The 18,320-nt window shown below is 40.4% G+C and overlaps 1 protein-coding gene across 2 annotated transcripts in view; it reads right to left on the minus strand.

Annotated features, from left to right (window-relative positions):
• Nucleotides 1-4,646: 4,646 nt before the first annotated feature.
• The window catches only part of NUDT4 (nudix hydrolase 4), a 30,154-nt gene continuing 16,480 nt past the window's right edge, over nucleotides 4,647-18,320 (minus strand). Inside the window, exons 3-5 of one of the 2 annotated variants that reach the window (XM_054190195.1) lie at nucleotides 12,429-12,473; nucleotides 9,934-10,021; nucleotides 4,647-8,379 (exon numbers count right to left, since the gene is read on the minus strand). In XM_054190195.1, coding sequence (XP_054046170.1) covers nucleotides 8,177-8,379; nucleotides 9,934-10,021; nucleotides 12,429-12,473 — 336 coding nt within the window. In that variant the 3' untranslated portion in view covers nucleotides 4,647-8,176. The remainder of the gene's footprint in view (nucleotides 8,380-9,933; nucleotides 10,022-12,428; nucleotides 12,474-18,320) is intronic. The other variant, XM_054190204.1, reaches the window with a different exon arrangement.

Raw genomic sequence — 18,320 nt, forward strand, 5'->3', positions numbered from 1 at the left:
AAAGTTGCATTTGGGGCTTGTAACAAATTGTTTGTTTGTTGGAGTGGGTAAGCACCATTAACCCTGCCTTCTCGTTGGAAAGGGGGGTGTGCCTGGGTTTAGCTGGGGGACATCCCCTACGGGCCAGTAACACGGGCAGCTCTCGCAGCAGGCAGCTGAGAATACGTGAGGCAGACTCTGGATTCACTTCACCTACCTCTTAAAGCTTTACCTTACACTACGTATACGGCTCTCCTGGCCTCTTTCTCTGGGCCAAGGATGTGTGTCACCCCCAGAGGACAGTCAGACCCTCCCCAAGCCCCCGCTTTGAAAGTGGCTCTCCCTCCCTTCCCTAGAGAAACAGGACCCGAACTGGCACTAAGACAATTTAACCCCAAACTAGGTGGGGACGAATCCAGACCCAAGGTCGTTTTGCAGCTGGCTGGGTGCTTGTATATTCAGGGTTTAAAATTCGGCTGGAGTTGGCAGCTAATCGGAGGATGTAATTGAAACAAAGTTCTTAATGGAATATTGTTAATGTCTTAAAAAAAAAAAAATCCTCTGCCTCCATTTGCTAGTGACTGACTAAGGTGGATTATAGAACTGTTTGAGTACACAGCAGCCAGTGTGTCCCTGGGTTCTTTTTTTTAACTATCTCAACAAACTTGAGATTTTATTAAAGAAGTCCATGCTGTCTTAAGTGTGAATGTGTGAGTCCATAGTGATGGTATGTTTGAAATTAATGGTGTAAAACAATAGGTAAAATACTGCATTTTAAAACACTTCAGAGGATTTTCAAATGATGGTTGTAATGAGAAAAAAATTAAATGGGCTTCCTAAAAACTAAAATGTGTTTGTTCTGGGGTCTGTTCAAGCATATTTTAATCATTTTACCATTGATTATATATATTAAATAATGCGTATTTAACTTTAAACCTGATCTAAGAGCCCTGTATAAAGCCAAGCTGGGAATTTCATTCTGTCTTATGTTGGGGAATGTGTGAAAAATTTAGTCCAAAATTCTTTGAAGCCGGTTAGGTAGAACTTTTTCCTGAGTTAAGCGGGTGTTTATTCACAGCTGTTACCTGAAACTCAAACTTACTGTTGTCACATCTGCCGTTCCAGCTGGTTAGCAAATGCAGCCATCTTTTAGGGAGCGTTAGTTTTAACTCCATTTTTAGTGGCTGGCCATTGGATAAATTTACAGTAAATTTATAATAAATGGGGTTTCCTCCAGCCGTGCTGGTGCTCTGTGTCAAAAGTCCGGAAGTCCTGAGCAAGGGTGGTGACATCTGCGTTTTGTATGTCAGTGTCTGGGTAGTGACGGTGTAGCTGGTTGTCACGTGGACTCTAAAACTACGCGTGCAAAATCCTTTTGCAGTAGTTTCCTTTAGAGGAAGAGGAGGATGCGGAAGGCTTTTATTTTTGCAGAACCATTCAATGGTGGTCTCTTAATCTCGTAGCCATGTTCTGTCACGGGTGTGAAGTGTATCATCCCGGGGAACTGATGGAACCGGTCTTTGGTACCTTAGCTGACTTGAGTCTGAACCACGTGAAACGTTGCTTCTGTAGCTTTCCAGAAGGTGTAATTCCAACACATTGAGATTATTGTGAAACATCTTAATGGACTAGTAACATCAAAAATTGTGACGTCTCGGATTTATGTACATTCCTTCTTGGGATTTTTTTTTTCTTTTTTGAGGGTTACTCTTAAAAGTAAAATGTCTGGTAGGTTTTGTCAATAACATGTCTTGACTGTGATGTAATATGACACTGAAATAAAAGGAAGAGTGATTATTCATTACGTAGACACGGAGCTTCATTTAACTGTAGTGGGCTGCCATCGCTGTGCAATACAGTTTCCTAATGTTCTTAACATCTGTTAAAATAAGGGAGGTAAACTGGTAACTTGTCTCAAAATTCACTTTCCAATTGCTGTACTTTTGTGTCCGTCCCCCGCCCTCCCCTTGTATGGGGAAAAAAGAGCGACACCTCTGTCCTAAAGCCATCAGAGGGGACTGCTCTGATGCACAAGCTCAGAGGGTATTTGTTTTGTTTTGGGGTTTTTTTTGCCTGCCTGTGTTTAAATCTACCTGTTTCGGTACCAGACTTCCCTACTTCAGCGTAGAGTTTGGACAATTTCTAATGCGATCAAATTGATAGATGTATTAAGCTATGCTGAACCATGTTACGTTATGAGCGTGGCACGAAGTTAATAACTACGTGTCTGCTATGATGGATTTTGTACAGTGCATTGCAGCCTCTCCTCCCAAAGCGTGGAGGAAGATTTTAAAGCAATTCTCTAATTGTTATGTTGCACTGAAGCACGTGAGGAGAGTGGCATCAAACAGCGTTAACTGCTTTTATCTGTGGGGTTTGCTTTCATAAACTCCCCTCACTCGAAGAGGGTAGGTGTGAGCAAGGAGCCTATTCTGTATTTGTCTGCAGAGCAGAATATTAAGGCTAAAATCTTTCTTTTGAAGGGTGGTGGTGGTGGGAGCTGTCAGCTGAACGCTACCCCCTGGATGACCTGTGTTAGGAAAGGGAATTATCCCCTACGATGCCTAATCGGTATAGCTCGGTTTGTTGCCAGGGAGTTGTCACCTTTGATCAGCCCATCACCGAGGCGCTGAATGCTCACGAATCCCCCTCGAGCTGGGGAGCACGGGGAGGTACGGTCCCTGCCGCTTCTGTGTGTCACACCGCGTGAGCCTTCGCGGGTAAAGACATCGATGCAAGTGTGGCGTGTCACAGATTTTTATTATAAGGAGAATATAAATTATTTCACATGGGAAGCTCATCTCCATCTGGGGTACTTGTTGCAGGATGGTGTTTGATATTCCGGCGTAGGCTGGGCTTTGCCTCCAGAGCTGCTGTGAAGGAGTGTTTCTGGTTCAGGGCTGATGTGCGCCTCCCTGCCCGACGGGTACCCAAGTTGAGATGTCCATGGTTTCTGTAGCCGGGCTTGCAAGCTCAGTTGCACATCTGAAAGATTTCACGTGCGACGTCCAGCTGTTGGTTGCTGTAGCGGGTGTGCTCATCTCAGCCCCGATCCCTGCTGTGCCTTCACAAGTACTGACCGCTGTGGTTTCCCCGTCAGCTACTCATCACTATTACAGGTAACACGGAAGGCTGAGGATGGTGCTGATAAATTTATGGAGGGGTGTCTATGGTCTTACGCCCCATGCACAGTTATTCAGGGCAGGCTAATCTCAGAGGAACACAACACAGTAAGGTGATCCTAATGGTATTTCTCCTTTCCTCAGTTGCTGTGGATGTTTGCCTGCCTTATTCAAAGCCAGGTTGTGCTAGCAGTGTCCTCAGAAAGCAGGAAAGAAGGAAGTGTTTAGGAGAATTAAGGCGAGTGGCAGCAAAAATTCCCTTAGGACAAGGGCCTTGTTACAAAGTCCGTCTGGATGTACCAGGCGCCAGGCCACAGGTGAGCCACCGCCAGGGTAAGTAAGTGCACAAGGATGGTCTTTGGCAGCAGCGTGCATTGCTGCGTGTGCTTCTTCATACCCTCCATCCATCGGAGGTGGTGGTAACAAATAATGAGGGAAAGCTACTGGGAACCAGCGCTACCACCGAGAGCCGCTCAAAGTTGTGTGCGGGCCATCAGGCAAATAGCAGCTGATCATCCAGAGGGCTCATTCAGTGGTCTCCAGCCTTCTCAAACCACCTGTTTGAACTGCATTTCCTGCTTATTTAGGGACAGCAAATTGAGAGCAGTGCTCTGGGTGGTACACGGCCCATTGCACTCAGATTGCCACAAGCAGGGACGTGCCTGCAAGCACTGAGTTTGCAGGTTACAACGTGATACCATGCCTTGTGTGGAGCACTGTCCTCCTAATGTGGACGCAGCGCTGGCTTCATCACCTCTCTCTCTCTCTCTCTCTACTTATGCTTGCAACTTCACATGATGCATGGGAGATACTCTGGTAAGGAGCCAGACAGAACTATGGTAAAACTCCCTTAAATGTCCACTTGTCAGAAGCCAAACAGAGCATCCGCTCACTGTCAGAGGAATGGAGAAGGATGCAGGTTGAAAAAAACAAGGCACGAGGAGGTGGGTCTGCAGCAGCAGGCTGGGCTCTGGCTGTGCTCTCCAAACTGGGGTGGGCACTAGAGATGTGTATGTTCTAAAAGGGGGTGCCTGGCATCATGTTCAAGGAAAAGAAATCCATTCCTCCTACCAGCACAAAGAAACTGTCTGGTGGGGAAGATCCTGAGCCACAGCTGGTGCTAGACGGGGTGCACTCGAGGCAAATACTGTCCTGTTGTTACTAATGCCTGCAAGGCACTGTTGAATGGGAGACACTGGACTAGACGGACCTTTGGTCTGACGCGATGCAGCTGCTCTCACTGTTACTGTACAGATAGTACATGCAGTTCTGCGCTGCAAGTGGCAGGTTATGATGACAGCAAAAGGAGGGAGAGAGTTAGAAATCTCCTTGGTGTGGGTAACAGTTCCATGGGAGAGCACTAGGACAGTCATGATGGAATGAGCTCTTCAGAGGGCTCTTCCAAGGGGCTGGATGAAGCTAGAGTGCAAGGATGAGGCAAGAAGTAGGAAATGTGAAATGTAACTAACTCTATTTTAGATGAGATTGAAGATTCCTGCAAACACACCACTTCTGCAGTATTTGCAATGGAATGACTGCATCATCCACAGGACTAATTTAGATTTTATTCTGGTATTTCTCAAATATAAAAAGTCAAAATTCTTACATCAATCTTTAAAGAAAATCCATGCAAGCAGGTCAAAATGTTTACAACTTAATTTGCACCGCGCCCACCCCCCCCCCCCCAACCCCTTCCCTTCAGTTTTCACTTCACAAACCCTGTTGGTAAGTAAACCAAGTGTTTGCCTCGGGTTTTTTTTCACAGCACATTGTTAACAGACCAATGCTAGGCTAAAGTCAGGGGTGCAGTAAGCACCAAAATAAGATTTTTCACTTTAACAGCCTCTCTGCAATACCTCAGCATTTCTTGTGGTGTTTAAAAGCACATCCCATTTAACTTAATACGGGCTCCACATGACTTTAAACTTTAAGGCTATTTCTGTTTGATACCATCATAATCTTGCTCACGATCATCTCAAAACCTAGCAGCTGGGAATAGCAGCAGTACAACAAACAGGACTTTTTGAAGAGACAACATGTTCTCTGGAGGAGAAAGGGAAGAGACCAAATCTGGATGTTTTGTACAGAATTTATGACGTGAGATAAAGTCCAAATCTGCTCTGTAGGAAATAGGTTTGGCCCATCTAAATAGAGATGCATGTAAAACCAAAAAAATGCTTCTGCATTTAAATTGATAGGTAGTAGAAAAAAAACTTTATAGCCTTCCTATTCTGGTTTTTACACAGATCCTTTAGTTTACTGTCAGGCTTCATTAGGACTGAAGCCATACTGCTGCCTGTTTACGACAGTTGTTCCCTGTACTGTAACTGCAGTATTTTCAATTTACCTTTACAATTCACAGAAAGTTTCTCTTTGAAAGGAGTAGAGTCAAACTAAGCAACTGAGCTTCATCCTGAAGGTTGCATAGAGACTGAGAGATTTATACAACAAATGCTGTTTAAAAACAAAATAATAAAATCTGTCTGGCACTACAGAACAGCTCAAACGTGTGTGACCAAAAAATAACCAAAATATTTATAGGCAATCAACTCTGAGTTTGTTAGCAACAGCAATACTGTACATTTTTACATTATTATCAAATACATAATTCAAGAGTTACAAAATAAGATCATGCATTACCACTAAATCTCATATAAGCTTGGATTGGTTTCATTCCAAGAGTCTGAAACTGAGACAGAAGCGTTTTTATGAATAAGAACTCAAACTCTGGATTCTTGTTTTAGCTTTCACAGATTCTATATGATCTTGTTACAAGAAAGCCTGGACAAGTTTGCTCAATTTAAAGTGTTAAAATGACTACTGAACAAAAAAGTGAGCATCGAAGTGATCAAAAAAAGGGAGCTAAACTATTCACTCTTTTAAAAGGCAGCTGTTGAGCCAGAGGTACCCTTACACACTGCGGATACGATTTTAACAAAGATTAGACGTTCTTCATGCATGCTCAACTCCACCTTCTTCTGGTTTGCCTGGCAAAACAGTGCTTTTGATAGACCATTCAATTTTAAGAAGTGAGCTGAGCAAATGGCGTCCCGGATCTGGATGAGGTGCAGTGTAGAGTACACTACCACTGCTCCTTCCCCAGCTTCGCCCCCCCAGGACTGGCAGGCAGGACAAGCTGTTGGCAATACTCCCACCTCTGGGTGCCCCTGAACAGAGCTCTGCCTTCCTTCCAGTTCCGGAAGGGACCCGCAACAGGAGACAGAGGGCTGGAAAAGCAGCATCCTACCCAACATTTCAGAAGTCTTCAGCTTTTGGCTCATGCCTCTTGTCAGTAGCATTTATGCCTCTTCAAAGAGAGCAGCAGTACGAGATCAGCTCCTCTGTCTCCCTAGTTTCAATGCATTTACATATGGCACAAGATCGGTTTTCTAAGGAGTAACTTGTGGCAACAACATTTTTTTTTCCTAAAAAAGTGTAACAGCACAAAAAAGTTTAATTTATAGCAGCATTTTACACAATTTGTGTTAAAAAAGTAGAAGTTAACCATTTGTGTATTGAGTAACAAAAGGTTTAAATTACATTTATTTTCCATTTTACACTCACTATTTACTAGTTGGACTATTTACAAAGGTTCAAACGCTGTGTAAGAGAATGAGCTTTACCCAGAATAAACTTCACATGTGAGGTAATGGTCTACCTCAACCTCTGTTTTGGCTGACTACAGAGGAGGTACAGTTGGGTTTAGATCCTAGAAAAAAATTCAGAATTAGGATGTTCATATGAATTAGACTGTGTTCTCGTAGAAGTGACCATACATACACACATATACAGGAGAGGGTAATCCCATGGTAAAAACATTAAGACCAACAGTGGATTTAGTTTTCATCTTTTTTGGCTGAAAAGAGAAGAAAATAATTAAGAACAGGGAAGTTGTCAACTGTACCTCATTTATTCCAACTAAGTTTTATCAAGAGGACAGCTTGTAATTCAAGAAGCTTAATCAATTGATATTAAAACAGTAGAACTGAAGCATTTAAGAATTAACTTAAAGCTAGGGCTTTCCGCACACCTTCTGACAAAGAATATTATTTCTCCGTTTGTCTAAGTAAGTATCAACCCACCTGTCTCCAAGCCCAGGAGGTACCACCACCAGCTCCTGTGGGCAAGACACCTCAACCCACGCTTGCTAACAGGCACCGCAATGTAAGGGTGTCCCTTGGGTAAGTCTTACTTTCCTCTATACATTTTTAAATTACTACAGACTGTGGGAACACTACAGTAAAGATGCTTCCCACTGAGGATTAGAAGTTTTTGGAACCTGCAGTGTAATTACACCATGAACAAAATGTATCAAAATGCTAAAAGAAAAAAAAAAAGTGGGGGAAGACAGATCTACAATGCTTTTCATGTTAAGTCTTCTGACAGTTCATCAGTTGGCCAAGTAACAAAGCAGCAGTATAGTGGGTAATTTTGGTAGCTGCAAGACAGAGTGATTGTTCTTGCTCTAGTTATACATTACATGAAGATTGCATAGGACAAGGCAACCTTTTGGGTGACTGAGGCAAGCAGTGCTTAGTGTCCTTTCTCTCATCCTTTGCTCTCGACGGACTGAAGGTGGTTTAGTGCTTTATCGTAGTCACACTTAACGCATGTCTGCCTTCAACACGCCCATTTACCCAAACAGTGCCATCTTAAGATCTTAGCGCTTCATCTGCGGATACCAAATAAGTTTAGTAGAAGACTATTTGCTCAAGCTTTCTTCTAAGCAAGTACTCTTGCGGAACTACTGACTAAAACTGACAAGTCTTAAATAAGCTGAACACCACTGAGATGCATATTTTATTTTAGCAGATATGGAAATTTATATACTCAGTTTTCTTTTTTTTTATTTTTTAAAAAAATGGCCTATTAAGGCATCTTAAAAAAATCCATATATGGCTTTGGTTTGCTGAAATACTATTTTACACTGTTAAAAAGGAAAAACATGTTAAAATAAATTTGACATTATGACACATTCACATATTTCACTTAGAATTGACAGTTATACAGATGCCTACATGTGATCACAGATGTCTCCCCTTGCGATGACACGAATAAAAAGGTAATCCAAATGTTTATCTCACAGTAGAGGGCAACCCAGAAGTCTGTGCAGAAGTGACATATAAGGAGTTATTATCTGGAAGAGGGGGAACCACAGAGTTTCCATTAGTGGGTGAACAGCTCAGTTTCAGTTTTTCCAAGTACTCTGCATGAACAGGCTTGTGACACTGAAGGACCTTGATTGCGTCTTCTACTTTAAACCATTCTCTTTTCCTTCCTGAATGAGTATAATCCACAAAGAAAGAGAGAGTTACAAATTTGTAACAGCACCATTTGTTGCTACCTGATCATGCACTTTTTCTTTCTTTTACTTCAGAAGTTCAAGTTGTCAGGCAAAAGATGCAGAGTGAAGAGACACTGAAAGAGCTGATGAAGGCAGGAGATCACTCAAGCTTACTGAAATGAATTCATAATAAAGCTTTTCAGATATCTCTCAGAAGATAACTCTCTTGAAGCAGATACTGGGCAGATCATATGACTGTTCATATGCTCCAAAAGTCCTTACAGAAAAGGATATTATAATTTAAATTACTTAACACTGCCTTTCTACATTGTCATGCCTAGCACAAAACCAATCTGAAGAAAGAAGATGCGTGCAGTTACAGAAGAATGGCTTGGCCTGACTTAGAAAGCAGCGTTCCATACTCAAAACGTCCATGTACGGAGTTACTCAGGTTAGCGTTAAGTTTTCAAAAATAATATACCTTATACCAGAGATATTTTTAAGTTCCAAGACTTGTCTTAGTAAGATAGTCCCAAGACCATCTTTGTTAGGCAAGTAAGTCCTTGTAGACTTGGTCAACAAGGTCAACAATAGTATTGTTAAAAGTAGGTGAAATTAAAAGGGTGTACTCCCCACAACTTGATACTTTTACAAACAAAACATGCTCCATCCACCTGAAAAATTGAGCACAGTTTTGAGAAAACCCTTTACAATCACATGACATTTGTTGAGAGATTAATAGTGCGAAGTTTGTGAATGTTAGAACTACTAAAGCACCACCTCCTGAAAGAGGCAAAGCATAACCAAAGTAGGATGTAATTTTCTATACCAATTCTTAGTTAACTCAGATTTCAGCTGGACAAACGCACTAAGTTTTGTTTGTTTGGTGTTTTTCTTTTTTTTTTTTCTTCCTTTAATTAAGGACAAAACCCAGTTAATATGTTTACTTAATTAAATTCAAAGTGTAAGACCCATACAACATCATGAAGTATTTTAGTCTAATTAAACTGCATGACATCAGCATCTGTATGACACAAATGTATATATAGGAAACTCTTAAGGTCAGCCCTGTCTGTACTGAAAAATAAGCCTAAGGTGAAAGTAAATACTAGTCTTTTCTTTTTTTTTTTCCTCCAGGAGAATCAAGGGAAACTTTCCGAAGTTTTTTTCCAAAGACACTTTCAAAAACACCCCAGAGTATTAGACAGCAAAACATTCTACTTTTAAAGCAAAAAATAATTAATCGGTACAATATTTGGCCTAAAACCAAGATTAAGAGCTGCACCAGCAACTAATAATGAAGTTTATTCCATATTAATACTTAGAATACCCTAATTAATATAATGTAAGAGTAACACAGTGTGTTGGAAACAACCCTAATTATGTGTACAAAAGCATCGAAGAACAGCGTCACTATTTCCAGTAACTTCAGTTTATAGAACTGAATTAGTATTTCCCCTAGAGTTATATCAATTGCTTCAGAAAATGAAAAAACGTTTGCTTAATAACATTTCAAATTTAGCACATGAAGACAGAGAATAGGTTTACCTATATTAACTGAATCCTCCCAGTCTTCCAGTATTTCCGTCACAGTAAGAACATAAACATATGTCCTATGCTTCCGATCCTGGTTCTGCTTGAATAGAAGTAGACATTTTAATTCTCAGCAAAAAGTAGCTTGCAGACTTACCACAACTATAAGATTAGAAATTACTTAACTCTGAAGGACACTTGCCAGCAAAACCTGGCTTTGATTTTCACTAAATAAAATCTGTACTGAGTAGGCCCAAAAGGATGGGAAAACTGAAGTTTTATTTGAGACAACAGCTGTTTTATTTTACAAGGCTAAAAAAACCCCAATCAAACAATCCACACAAATTTGAAGATTGTGAAGTCGGGACCAAACTATGTTCTTGGTCATCCAGTTAAATATTAGCAGCTGTCTACTAGTACTGCCCATTACTTATCTTTTACGTATGTCGTACGTTACCACAGTAGAAGGCATTTGCTAAAACTGTTTCTGCAACTCATGTTCCTAGATGAAAGGTTATTAAAAAAAAACTTTGTAAGATGGAACCACTGTATCATGTGGCCAGATCATCTACGCAATGCTGGCTATAAGGTTTCACTCAGTAAGTGAGGCAAATTAAATAACCTGTGTTTGCAATCATGACAAATGTGAAAATCGTTGCCATCTGTTCACTCGCCAGGTTAGCCATGTTAACAGCGCTAACCACCTAGTTAGAAAGCACACACTTTTCGGATGAGGCAAGTCAAATTCAGAGACTGACAGAGGTAGCCTGCTTAGGGGAAGGTGCATGTGCCGCAGCCAGGCCACACCAGGTCTGTGCAGACATTACTCCCTGCTGCCTCCACAGCACACTCTTAGAGGTGCTGCCCCACTAACCACACCATACCGCACCGCACCACCCCTTGGAAAAGAACTGGGCTCCTAGAAAACCTAGGACCATCTATAATTACAACTGTATTAAGAACCAAGAGATGTCATGCCCAAGCTCCCCTTACAGATGGTTTTATCCTCATGCCAATGAACATTCCTACTTCACTCTGTTTCACTACAAGCATAGTATAGTTTTAAACTGTTGTGCTTTACTAGGAAATAAAACTAGACCAAGAGAGTTGTTTGTCAATATCACTATTAAAGTGAGTAAATACATCTGTTAAAAAACCCCAGTATTTCTGGCTGTAGTTCCCAAACACAAGGACTCAGCAGCAGTATCAGTTCCATTTTCTCTTTACTTCCATCTCCAGTTTGCACCATGTGCCCCCCTGCAATGGTACTAACAACTGTTTGTGGGACCATATTGTGAAACTGAGTCAGGGCCTCAATTTCAGTTAGCAGTAACCTAGAGAAGTGCCACTCTGAACACTTATCTCCCCTGGTCTAGATGGTTGGTGGTAGATGGCTTCAGAAGAACAGACAGGTACATTACCAAAGAAACATCATCCCTTGCAGCCCCAGTTTTAAGGCAACAAGATGACACATATCCTGTCTTTTTTTTTTTTTTTTGATCTGAGCTAGAAAATATGGAATACTTCAGCAGCCTAACCAGCAGAGTTAAAAACAGACAAGTTTTTATTGCATAGGACCATCCAGGTATATTCATGAATCCAAAACAAATCAGAAAAAGGGAACAGGTAGAGTGAATGCTACTAATTACAAACATAAACTTCTCTTAATTTTGTCACGGTTTCCATACTTCACAATGGGAACACCTTTAGCATTGTATTGAGTAGTCATACGTTACCAAGTAATACTTCACACAGGAAATCCCTACCAGGAATACATTGCCTCCGAAAGTTGCTTTTATATAAACTGTGGAGATTCATACCTAACTACTAGACTAAGGGACTTCCACTCTCACCCGTCATACAGCACAACATAATGATGTTGGATGTATTATGATCTGAAGGCTCACACATACGTTTCTACAGTCTACTCCTATCCAGAAGCTGAGCAGAAGCGGGCAATGCCAACACCAAAATAGAGTTATATCTAGTACGCATCCCTGTGCTGTCAGTAGCTCAGAATCTGATGTTTATTATGAAATACAAGTTTTGAACTACATAGCATTGCAAAAAGGTTAGATTTACCTGTAATCCAAAGCATTAGCTTTTTTAGGGAATCAAAGCCATAATGAGATATCTCAGCAAAATCTAACCACAGAGGAAAAGTCAAAATATCACCCCCAAAAAGGCATGTGTGACATTTCAGAAATCCTACATCTATCAATGTTCATTTTTTTTTTTAAACCTTCTAGATGTTGTCCAAGTACTAACATCATCTTCCCAGGGAAGTTCGAAGTACATTGAAATCCGCCTATTCAAACCTTCCCATATCATGTAACGACTAACAGAAAACACCTGTCTAACACAGCATTTCCAGTAGCATTGCAAAATTAAAGGCAGATAATACTTAAGAACTTAAGTCTGATTCTGCTGTGCAGATGTTGAATTTCTGTAGTTTATCAGCTCTCAGAAAAAAAGAACATTGTTTTTAAAAGGTAAAAGAAATAGCTCACCTCAAATATCCCAAGCAGTCTCCCTAGCTTTCCCTTTACTCCAGCCTACAAAACAAACAGGAAAAAGTGTTAACATGTGCTTTTTAATTTAAAAAAAACCTAAAATATCAGTACCAGCCTCTTATGTCAGCATAAGTGAATTACTCCTCCTTGTGAGTGTTATTTAAACAAATGTTTTAACTTAAGTTTTAATTAGACAGTGCTGCATCGCTTCTGGAGTTTTAGTTTTAGAGTATTTAGAGCATCAGAACACAAAAGCCCGTCCTAATGAAGTGGATCAAAGAATGCATAAATCTTTCAAGTTTTCAGAACAAAATAGTGTTTTACTTACCATCATCTTTGTGTACTGTATTTTATTAGAGAGATAAATGACATTCAATACTGAAGTAATCCAGGGAAGTAGACAGGACAAGAGAGAATTTTAAGTAGTGTAGTAATAAATCTAGAGAAGGAATCATTAAAATCCCATTTCTATTTTACACAGAAACTTAAGTCCAAGTCTTCAAAATACAGCGACAAATTAAACTGAAGGTTATTGGGTGGATCTTAATGACTTAATGTATGCTAGTTTTCATATGGAAGTGTAGCTTTTGGCATGTAAGCTTAAAATCAAATTTATAACCCCAATTCTCTACAAACAGTTTTGAATTCTTCTAGTTAGTAACATTAGAAAAGGCTTTACATTTAGAGTTTTACTACAACTTTTTTTAACGACCCCTGCGTGTATCAGCCTGCACTCAGTAATTTTTATCAATACAGTTAAGGTGGTCATTATGTTCTAAGACTCTAGGGTTTGGTTTTCCATAAGTAATATATTATGCCTCTTCCAAAAGAGGTAGTTTGTGATAATCCATTTATTCTAAACAACTCTGAGTCCATACGCCTGAGACATAAAAGCATATGTAGTCTACTGGTAGACAAGGCCATATTTAGAATTTTTTGTCCTGTTGTATAACCGATATTTAAAATAGGGCTTCCTAGCGCTAAGATGACATTTTCCAGCCTTCAGTCTTTGTTTTCCAGCTTTAACCAAAGAAAGTTACTGATGTCTTATGTCTATATATAAAGGACCATATGGATCTTAATTACATTTTAATGAGTAACTCTTGACAGTCAACTGGGCAGGCTTTAGCAGTAAGCCTAATCAAGATCTTGCAAGTGAATGTTTTCTGCGTCTTTCTTTTTAAAGAAAGCAGATGGCTGGCGTTATTTATTAAGCAGTTTTGATGAGGGAAGTCTGATCACAGCCCCTGCAACTCAACAAGCATTTTGCTCATCTAGAGCAAGAGCCAGCCTAAAGTTAGTGCAAAACTACATACAGTATTCTTCTGGCTGTCTGCTGTGATGACAGAGGTATCTGTTAGAGCTCATGAAGCCGAAATATATAACTGGACCTGCCAGATAAGTGATTAGGCAGCGCATTAATTATGAAAGTGACAGACCATTACTTTGGTTGAAAGCGTCAGCTATGCCACAACAGGCGCTGAAGACTCCTTGTGCTTTACACTGGGCAATGAAAAAGCAATCATTAGCCTAAAGGAACACAGGCTGAAGAAATGTTTTACTGATCAGTCCTAATTTCCTCAACATTACAGTATCTTTTAAAAAGAAGAGACACAGAACCTAGAAGGCTACAAGCTTATGCTTCTGTCCCTGATTTTTGCCTTTCTTCTCAAGGAGCAATATCGAGGAATCACTATATCCTTTAAGATTTCTACTTTGTGTCAAACTAAACAACTAAAAAAACAATTATCCATCACCCTATTCCATCAAAAGTAACAACATGAATCTGCGGGATTAGTCTTTTTGCAATACTTGAGGTGTCCAAGTGTGCAGTTTTATCTGTGCAAGTTTTGTAATTTCTTCATTTTTTTTTTTTTCCCTAAAGTTGCAGCAAAAACCCAAGATTGTTTAATATCTTTATAGATATGGCAAGACACGGTTTAACAGCATGCCTCTGTGTAGCCCAGTATAGACTCTGCAGGTTTCTCAAACATTACGAAAAGCTTTTCCAAGTGCCAAGGAACTGCTCTGAAGGGGACTATGCTCTACCAGAGAGAGGGAAAAAATTACTTCCCCTCCCCTAAACCCAAAGCTTTTGTGCAACCAGATGTTGCTACGTAAATGTGATTGCTGTCACTGATGCCTAGTTATAGTTACTCTCTAGGCAGAGATATGTGCTTCTAAAACATCATCCCTGCAGACAGCAGTATCTTTTGAAACCTCTATACTCAAAAGTATAAAAAGGTGGTAACTAGAGTCCCATGATTTTTCTCTGAAAGTAGTTATTCAGCTCGTCTTCCTTAGTTTAATAAACTCATCTTCATAGTTCAAGAAGTCCCATTAAACTGACTGTGAATTTATTATTTTTTTTAAGTGCTTTTGCTAACAAAAGTATTTCCTTCAAAACATGTCAAAATTAAGTGCTAGGGGACCAAGAAATGCTGCAGCTTTTCCCCTGGGAAGTCAAACAAAGTTCCCACTTTCCTAATCGTAAGCTTCTAATCCAATACACTGGTTAATTTCTTAGACTTTGAACCATTTTGTCTCTAATAAAAATATCTTTCTTCCTTTGGCCATGATGTGCCTGTAGCTGTTAAAATACAGTTCTTTAAGTAAACAAAATCTGATAGGCTACAATAAGCAACTGAGACAGGCTAAACTTTGGGAGAAAAGCCTGAAAAAACAGCATTTCTTTTGGCAGACAAGCAGCTGAATTAAGTACTACACCTCCCCAGAAGGACTCCCTAAGGAAGTCTATTAGTACTACCTCAATAAGGTCTCAAATCTGAATTCATGCACGTATTTTAGTATTAGTCGAAATCCAACGCCAAGAGGAAAAACTGGCCACTTCATCTCATAATCTCTCTGGCCTGGAGGCCCTTCACTGTTGGCAGCTCTAGCCACGCTGCAGTCGCAGATGTGCAGTCAGACTTGCCTTTTGTTTCCTGTAGATGGAGCAAGAGTCATGCTGCCGTTTAATTTTTAGGCTGACAGTCTACCAGACTGAAAGCAGAAAGTTGCTTAAAATCTGAAAGATTTAAGAGTTATTTTTATCTGTGGGATCTGTTGGATAGTACTTTAACAGCTAGGCTCCTGAAGGCACAGTGCAAGACTATTCCTGCCCTTTCTTGAGTACGCTTATAAAACCCAAAGGGTTTCGTTGTACCTGCCACAATCTTTCAGCTGAAAGAAGGTTTTATTTGTTTATTTTTTAAATTATCTACCTAGTCCTAGCCTGTAACACCCAATGCTTTTTCAAATATTAGACACTCACTGGAGCAGATTCCTCTATTTCCTGCAAGAGGTCGTAGATAACATTACTGCCATTTTCACTGTTGGCAGCAGATTCACCTCCAGAATCAGCTCCAGAATCAGAAACCATGTTCACACAGGTCTGGGAGGACGGCGTGTTTTTTGGTAGGCCTTTCAATATACTACTAACTACAAACAAAGCAGGAGTCTCATTTTTTTTTGGTGAGAGGGAGGAAGAAAAGGGGGGGTGCTCCTTCCATTTAAGAGGCTGGACATGATCTGCTTGCCACCCTTATTATTTGTGTCGTATTTCTCTTCGAACACCACATGTGCAAACAGCTCTTATTTCCATCTTTCATGCTACCGATTAAAGACTAAGCTCCAAATTCATTAACAGAGTAGCTCCTCATTTAGATGAGGTTTAATATCTTTCTGGGATTCTTTATAGTTTAACTTCATTTTGGTATTTTACTTTCAGGTTTGTAAAAACTTACTGCACCTAAGGAACTTGACAGGTTATCTTAATTACTGTAACTCGTGAAGCGGCAGACAAACATACATGAAATTCATACTAAATATTTAGAAGTAAAAACCTAAGTCACTAACATGAACAGAATTTAAGGATAAAAAAAATTCTAGGGGCAGACAGACTATGGGACAACTGCAGTGCATACAGATTTGACTACAAAGATCTTTGCTTGGGTTTTAAACAGGAATTTTAAACATGCAACTACTGCTGGGAAAGTGAGGGATATTTAGAGCCAGTGGGCTCTCTTGTGAAGTATCAGCACTCCTACCACTAAGAAATGCCATTACAACTCTCACTATCAATTTCTCCATTTTAATAAATTAATGGAAACCAATGCTTAGTTTGTGCATGACCCAATACTGAAGAAATTCAGTTGAAACTAGTGGCACAGCGTGCCTCCTTTGAAGTTTATTCATTCACAAAACTCGTAACAGTTCAGTTCACTGTGCTGTAACCAGCCTGCCAGGTGACATTGACCTTAGTATAAAAATAGAAAGGACAGGCATCTCTAGAAAGGTTAGTATGAGTTTCCATGGCTCAAGTCAAAACCCTGAATACCATTCTGGCTTTTCTTTAAAAATGGCACTTTGCAGTCTCATGGCAGCACACAAGATTCATCCTGTAGCTTAAGAATATTTTACTTTAAGGTATGAGCTTTTAATGCTCATCAGCTACACAAGCTATCAAACCCCAGAAACTCTGAAGCTGTAGAACAAGTGCCACCAAATGATTTTTGCTTATTAAAACCCCTAGCCTTTGAAAAAAGTCTTTACATATTTGCAGTCACAGTTCAGAGCTGAACATGGCTGGCAGTTTGTGCCTTACTCGAGAACATTAAAAAAAAAAAAGCATAGCTGCTGGAGTAAAAGTGAATAAAAATTGGTTTAACTTTCGAGCAAAATGCCCCTGTGCTAGCACCACTCAAGAGCTTCGCATTTGCTGGGTTCTCTTCTTTACCTTTAGAAAGAGTTTCTCTTGTGGTGTACAAACACTGACAATGCTGGCATTTTTTGAGTCATTTACAACATGCAGCTTTTCTATCATAAAGCCTCTTACTGAAATTTTGATGACAACACGTATTTTCTAAGCAGCTACAGAGCAGCTTAACATACTGGCACGGTTTCAGCTGGGATGGAGTTAACTTTCTTCCTAGCAGCTGGTATAGTGCTACGTTTTGGATCTGGGATGAGAAAGTGTTGATGGCACACTGGTGTTTTTGGTTGTTGCTAAGCGCTCAAGGCCTTTTCTGCTCCCCACACCACCCTGCCAGCGAGCAGGCTGGGAGTACACAAAAAGTTGGGAGGGGACACAGCCAGGACAGCTGACCCCAACTGATCAAAGGGATATTCCATGCCACATGACATCATGCTCTGCATATAAAGCTGGGGGAAGAAGAAAGTGGGGGGGATGTTCAGAATTATGGCATTTGCCTTCCCAAGTAACTGTTGCACGTGATGGAGCCCTGCTTTCCTGGGGATGGCCAAACACCTGCCTGCCGATGGGAAGCAGTGAGTGAATGAATCCCTTGTTTTGCTTTGCTTGTGTGCACAGCTTTTACTCTACCTACTAAACTGTCTTTATCTCAACCCACAATTTTTTCCTCACTTTCACTCTTCTGATTCTCCCCCCATTGCAACTGGGGGCAGCGAGCAAGCGGCTGTGTAATCCCCGCTGCCAGCTGGGGTTAAACCACAGCACATACAATACACTGAAAGGTGATCAAAGCACCTGCCTAAGCCACATGTTTACATGTAGTTGGTTTTAAGACTTGCTATGTGCGATAGCACTTGAACAAAACACAGTCAAAAAAAGAGCTCTGTGTATGAGTGAAGGAGGCTTACTCTGTCTTCAGGATTCAAAACAGCCTAGGGTTGCTGAGTACTGCAATTCTTGACCAGAACCACCATGATGTATGGGAAAGTCTTTTGCTTTGCCCTCAGGAAGAAATGAGGGCAAGAACAAAACCGAGCTATGGATGAACTGCTTCACATCATAACAGCAGGTACTCCTATTTTTCCACTTTCTGATTTGCGCTCTTTTTTTTGGCCTGCTGGTGTGAAAGCACATGCAAAGGGAAAAATGTAATTCAGAAGTATCTAACACTTTGG

Source organism: Rissa tridactyla, chromosome 1, assembly GCF_028500815.1.
Source record: "Rissa tridactyla isolate bRisTri1 chromosome 1, bRisTri1.patW.cur.20221130, whole genome shotgun sequence".
NCBI classification, from domain to species: Eukaryota; Metazoa; Chordata; class Aves; order Charadriiformes; family Laridae; genus Rissa; species Rissa tridactyla.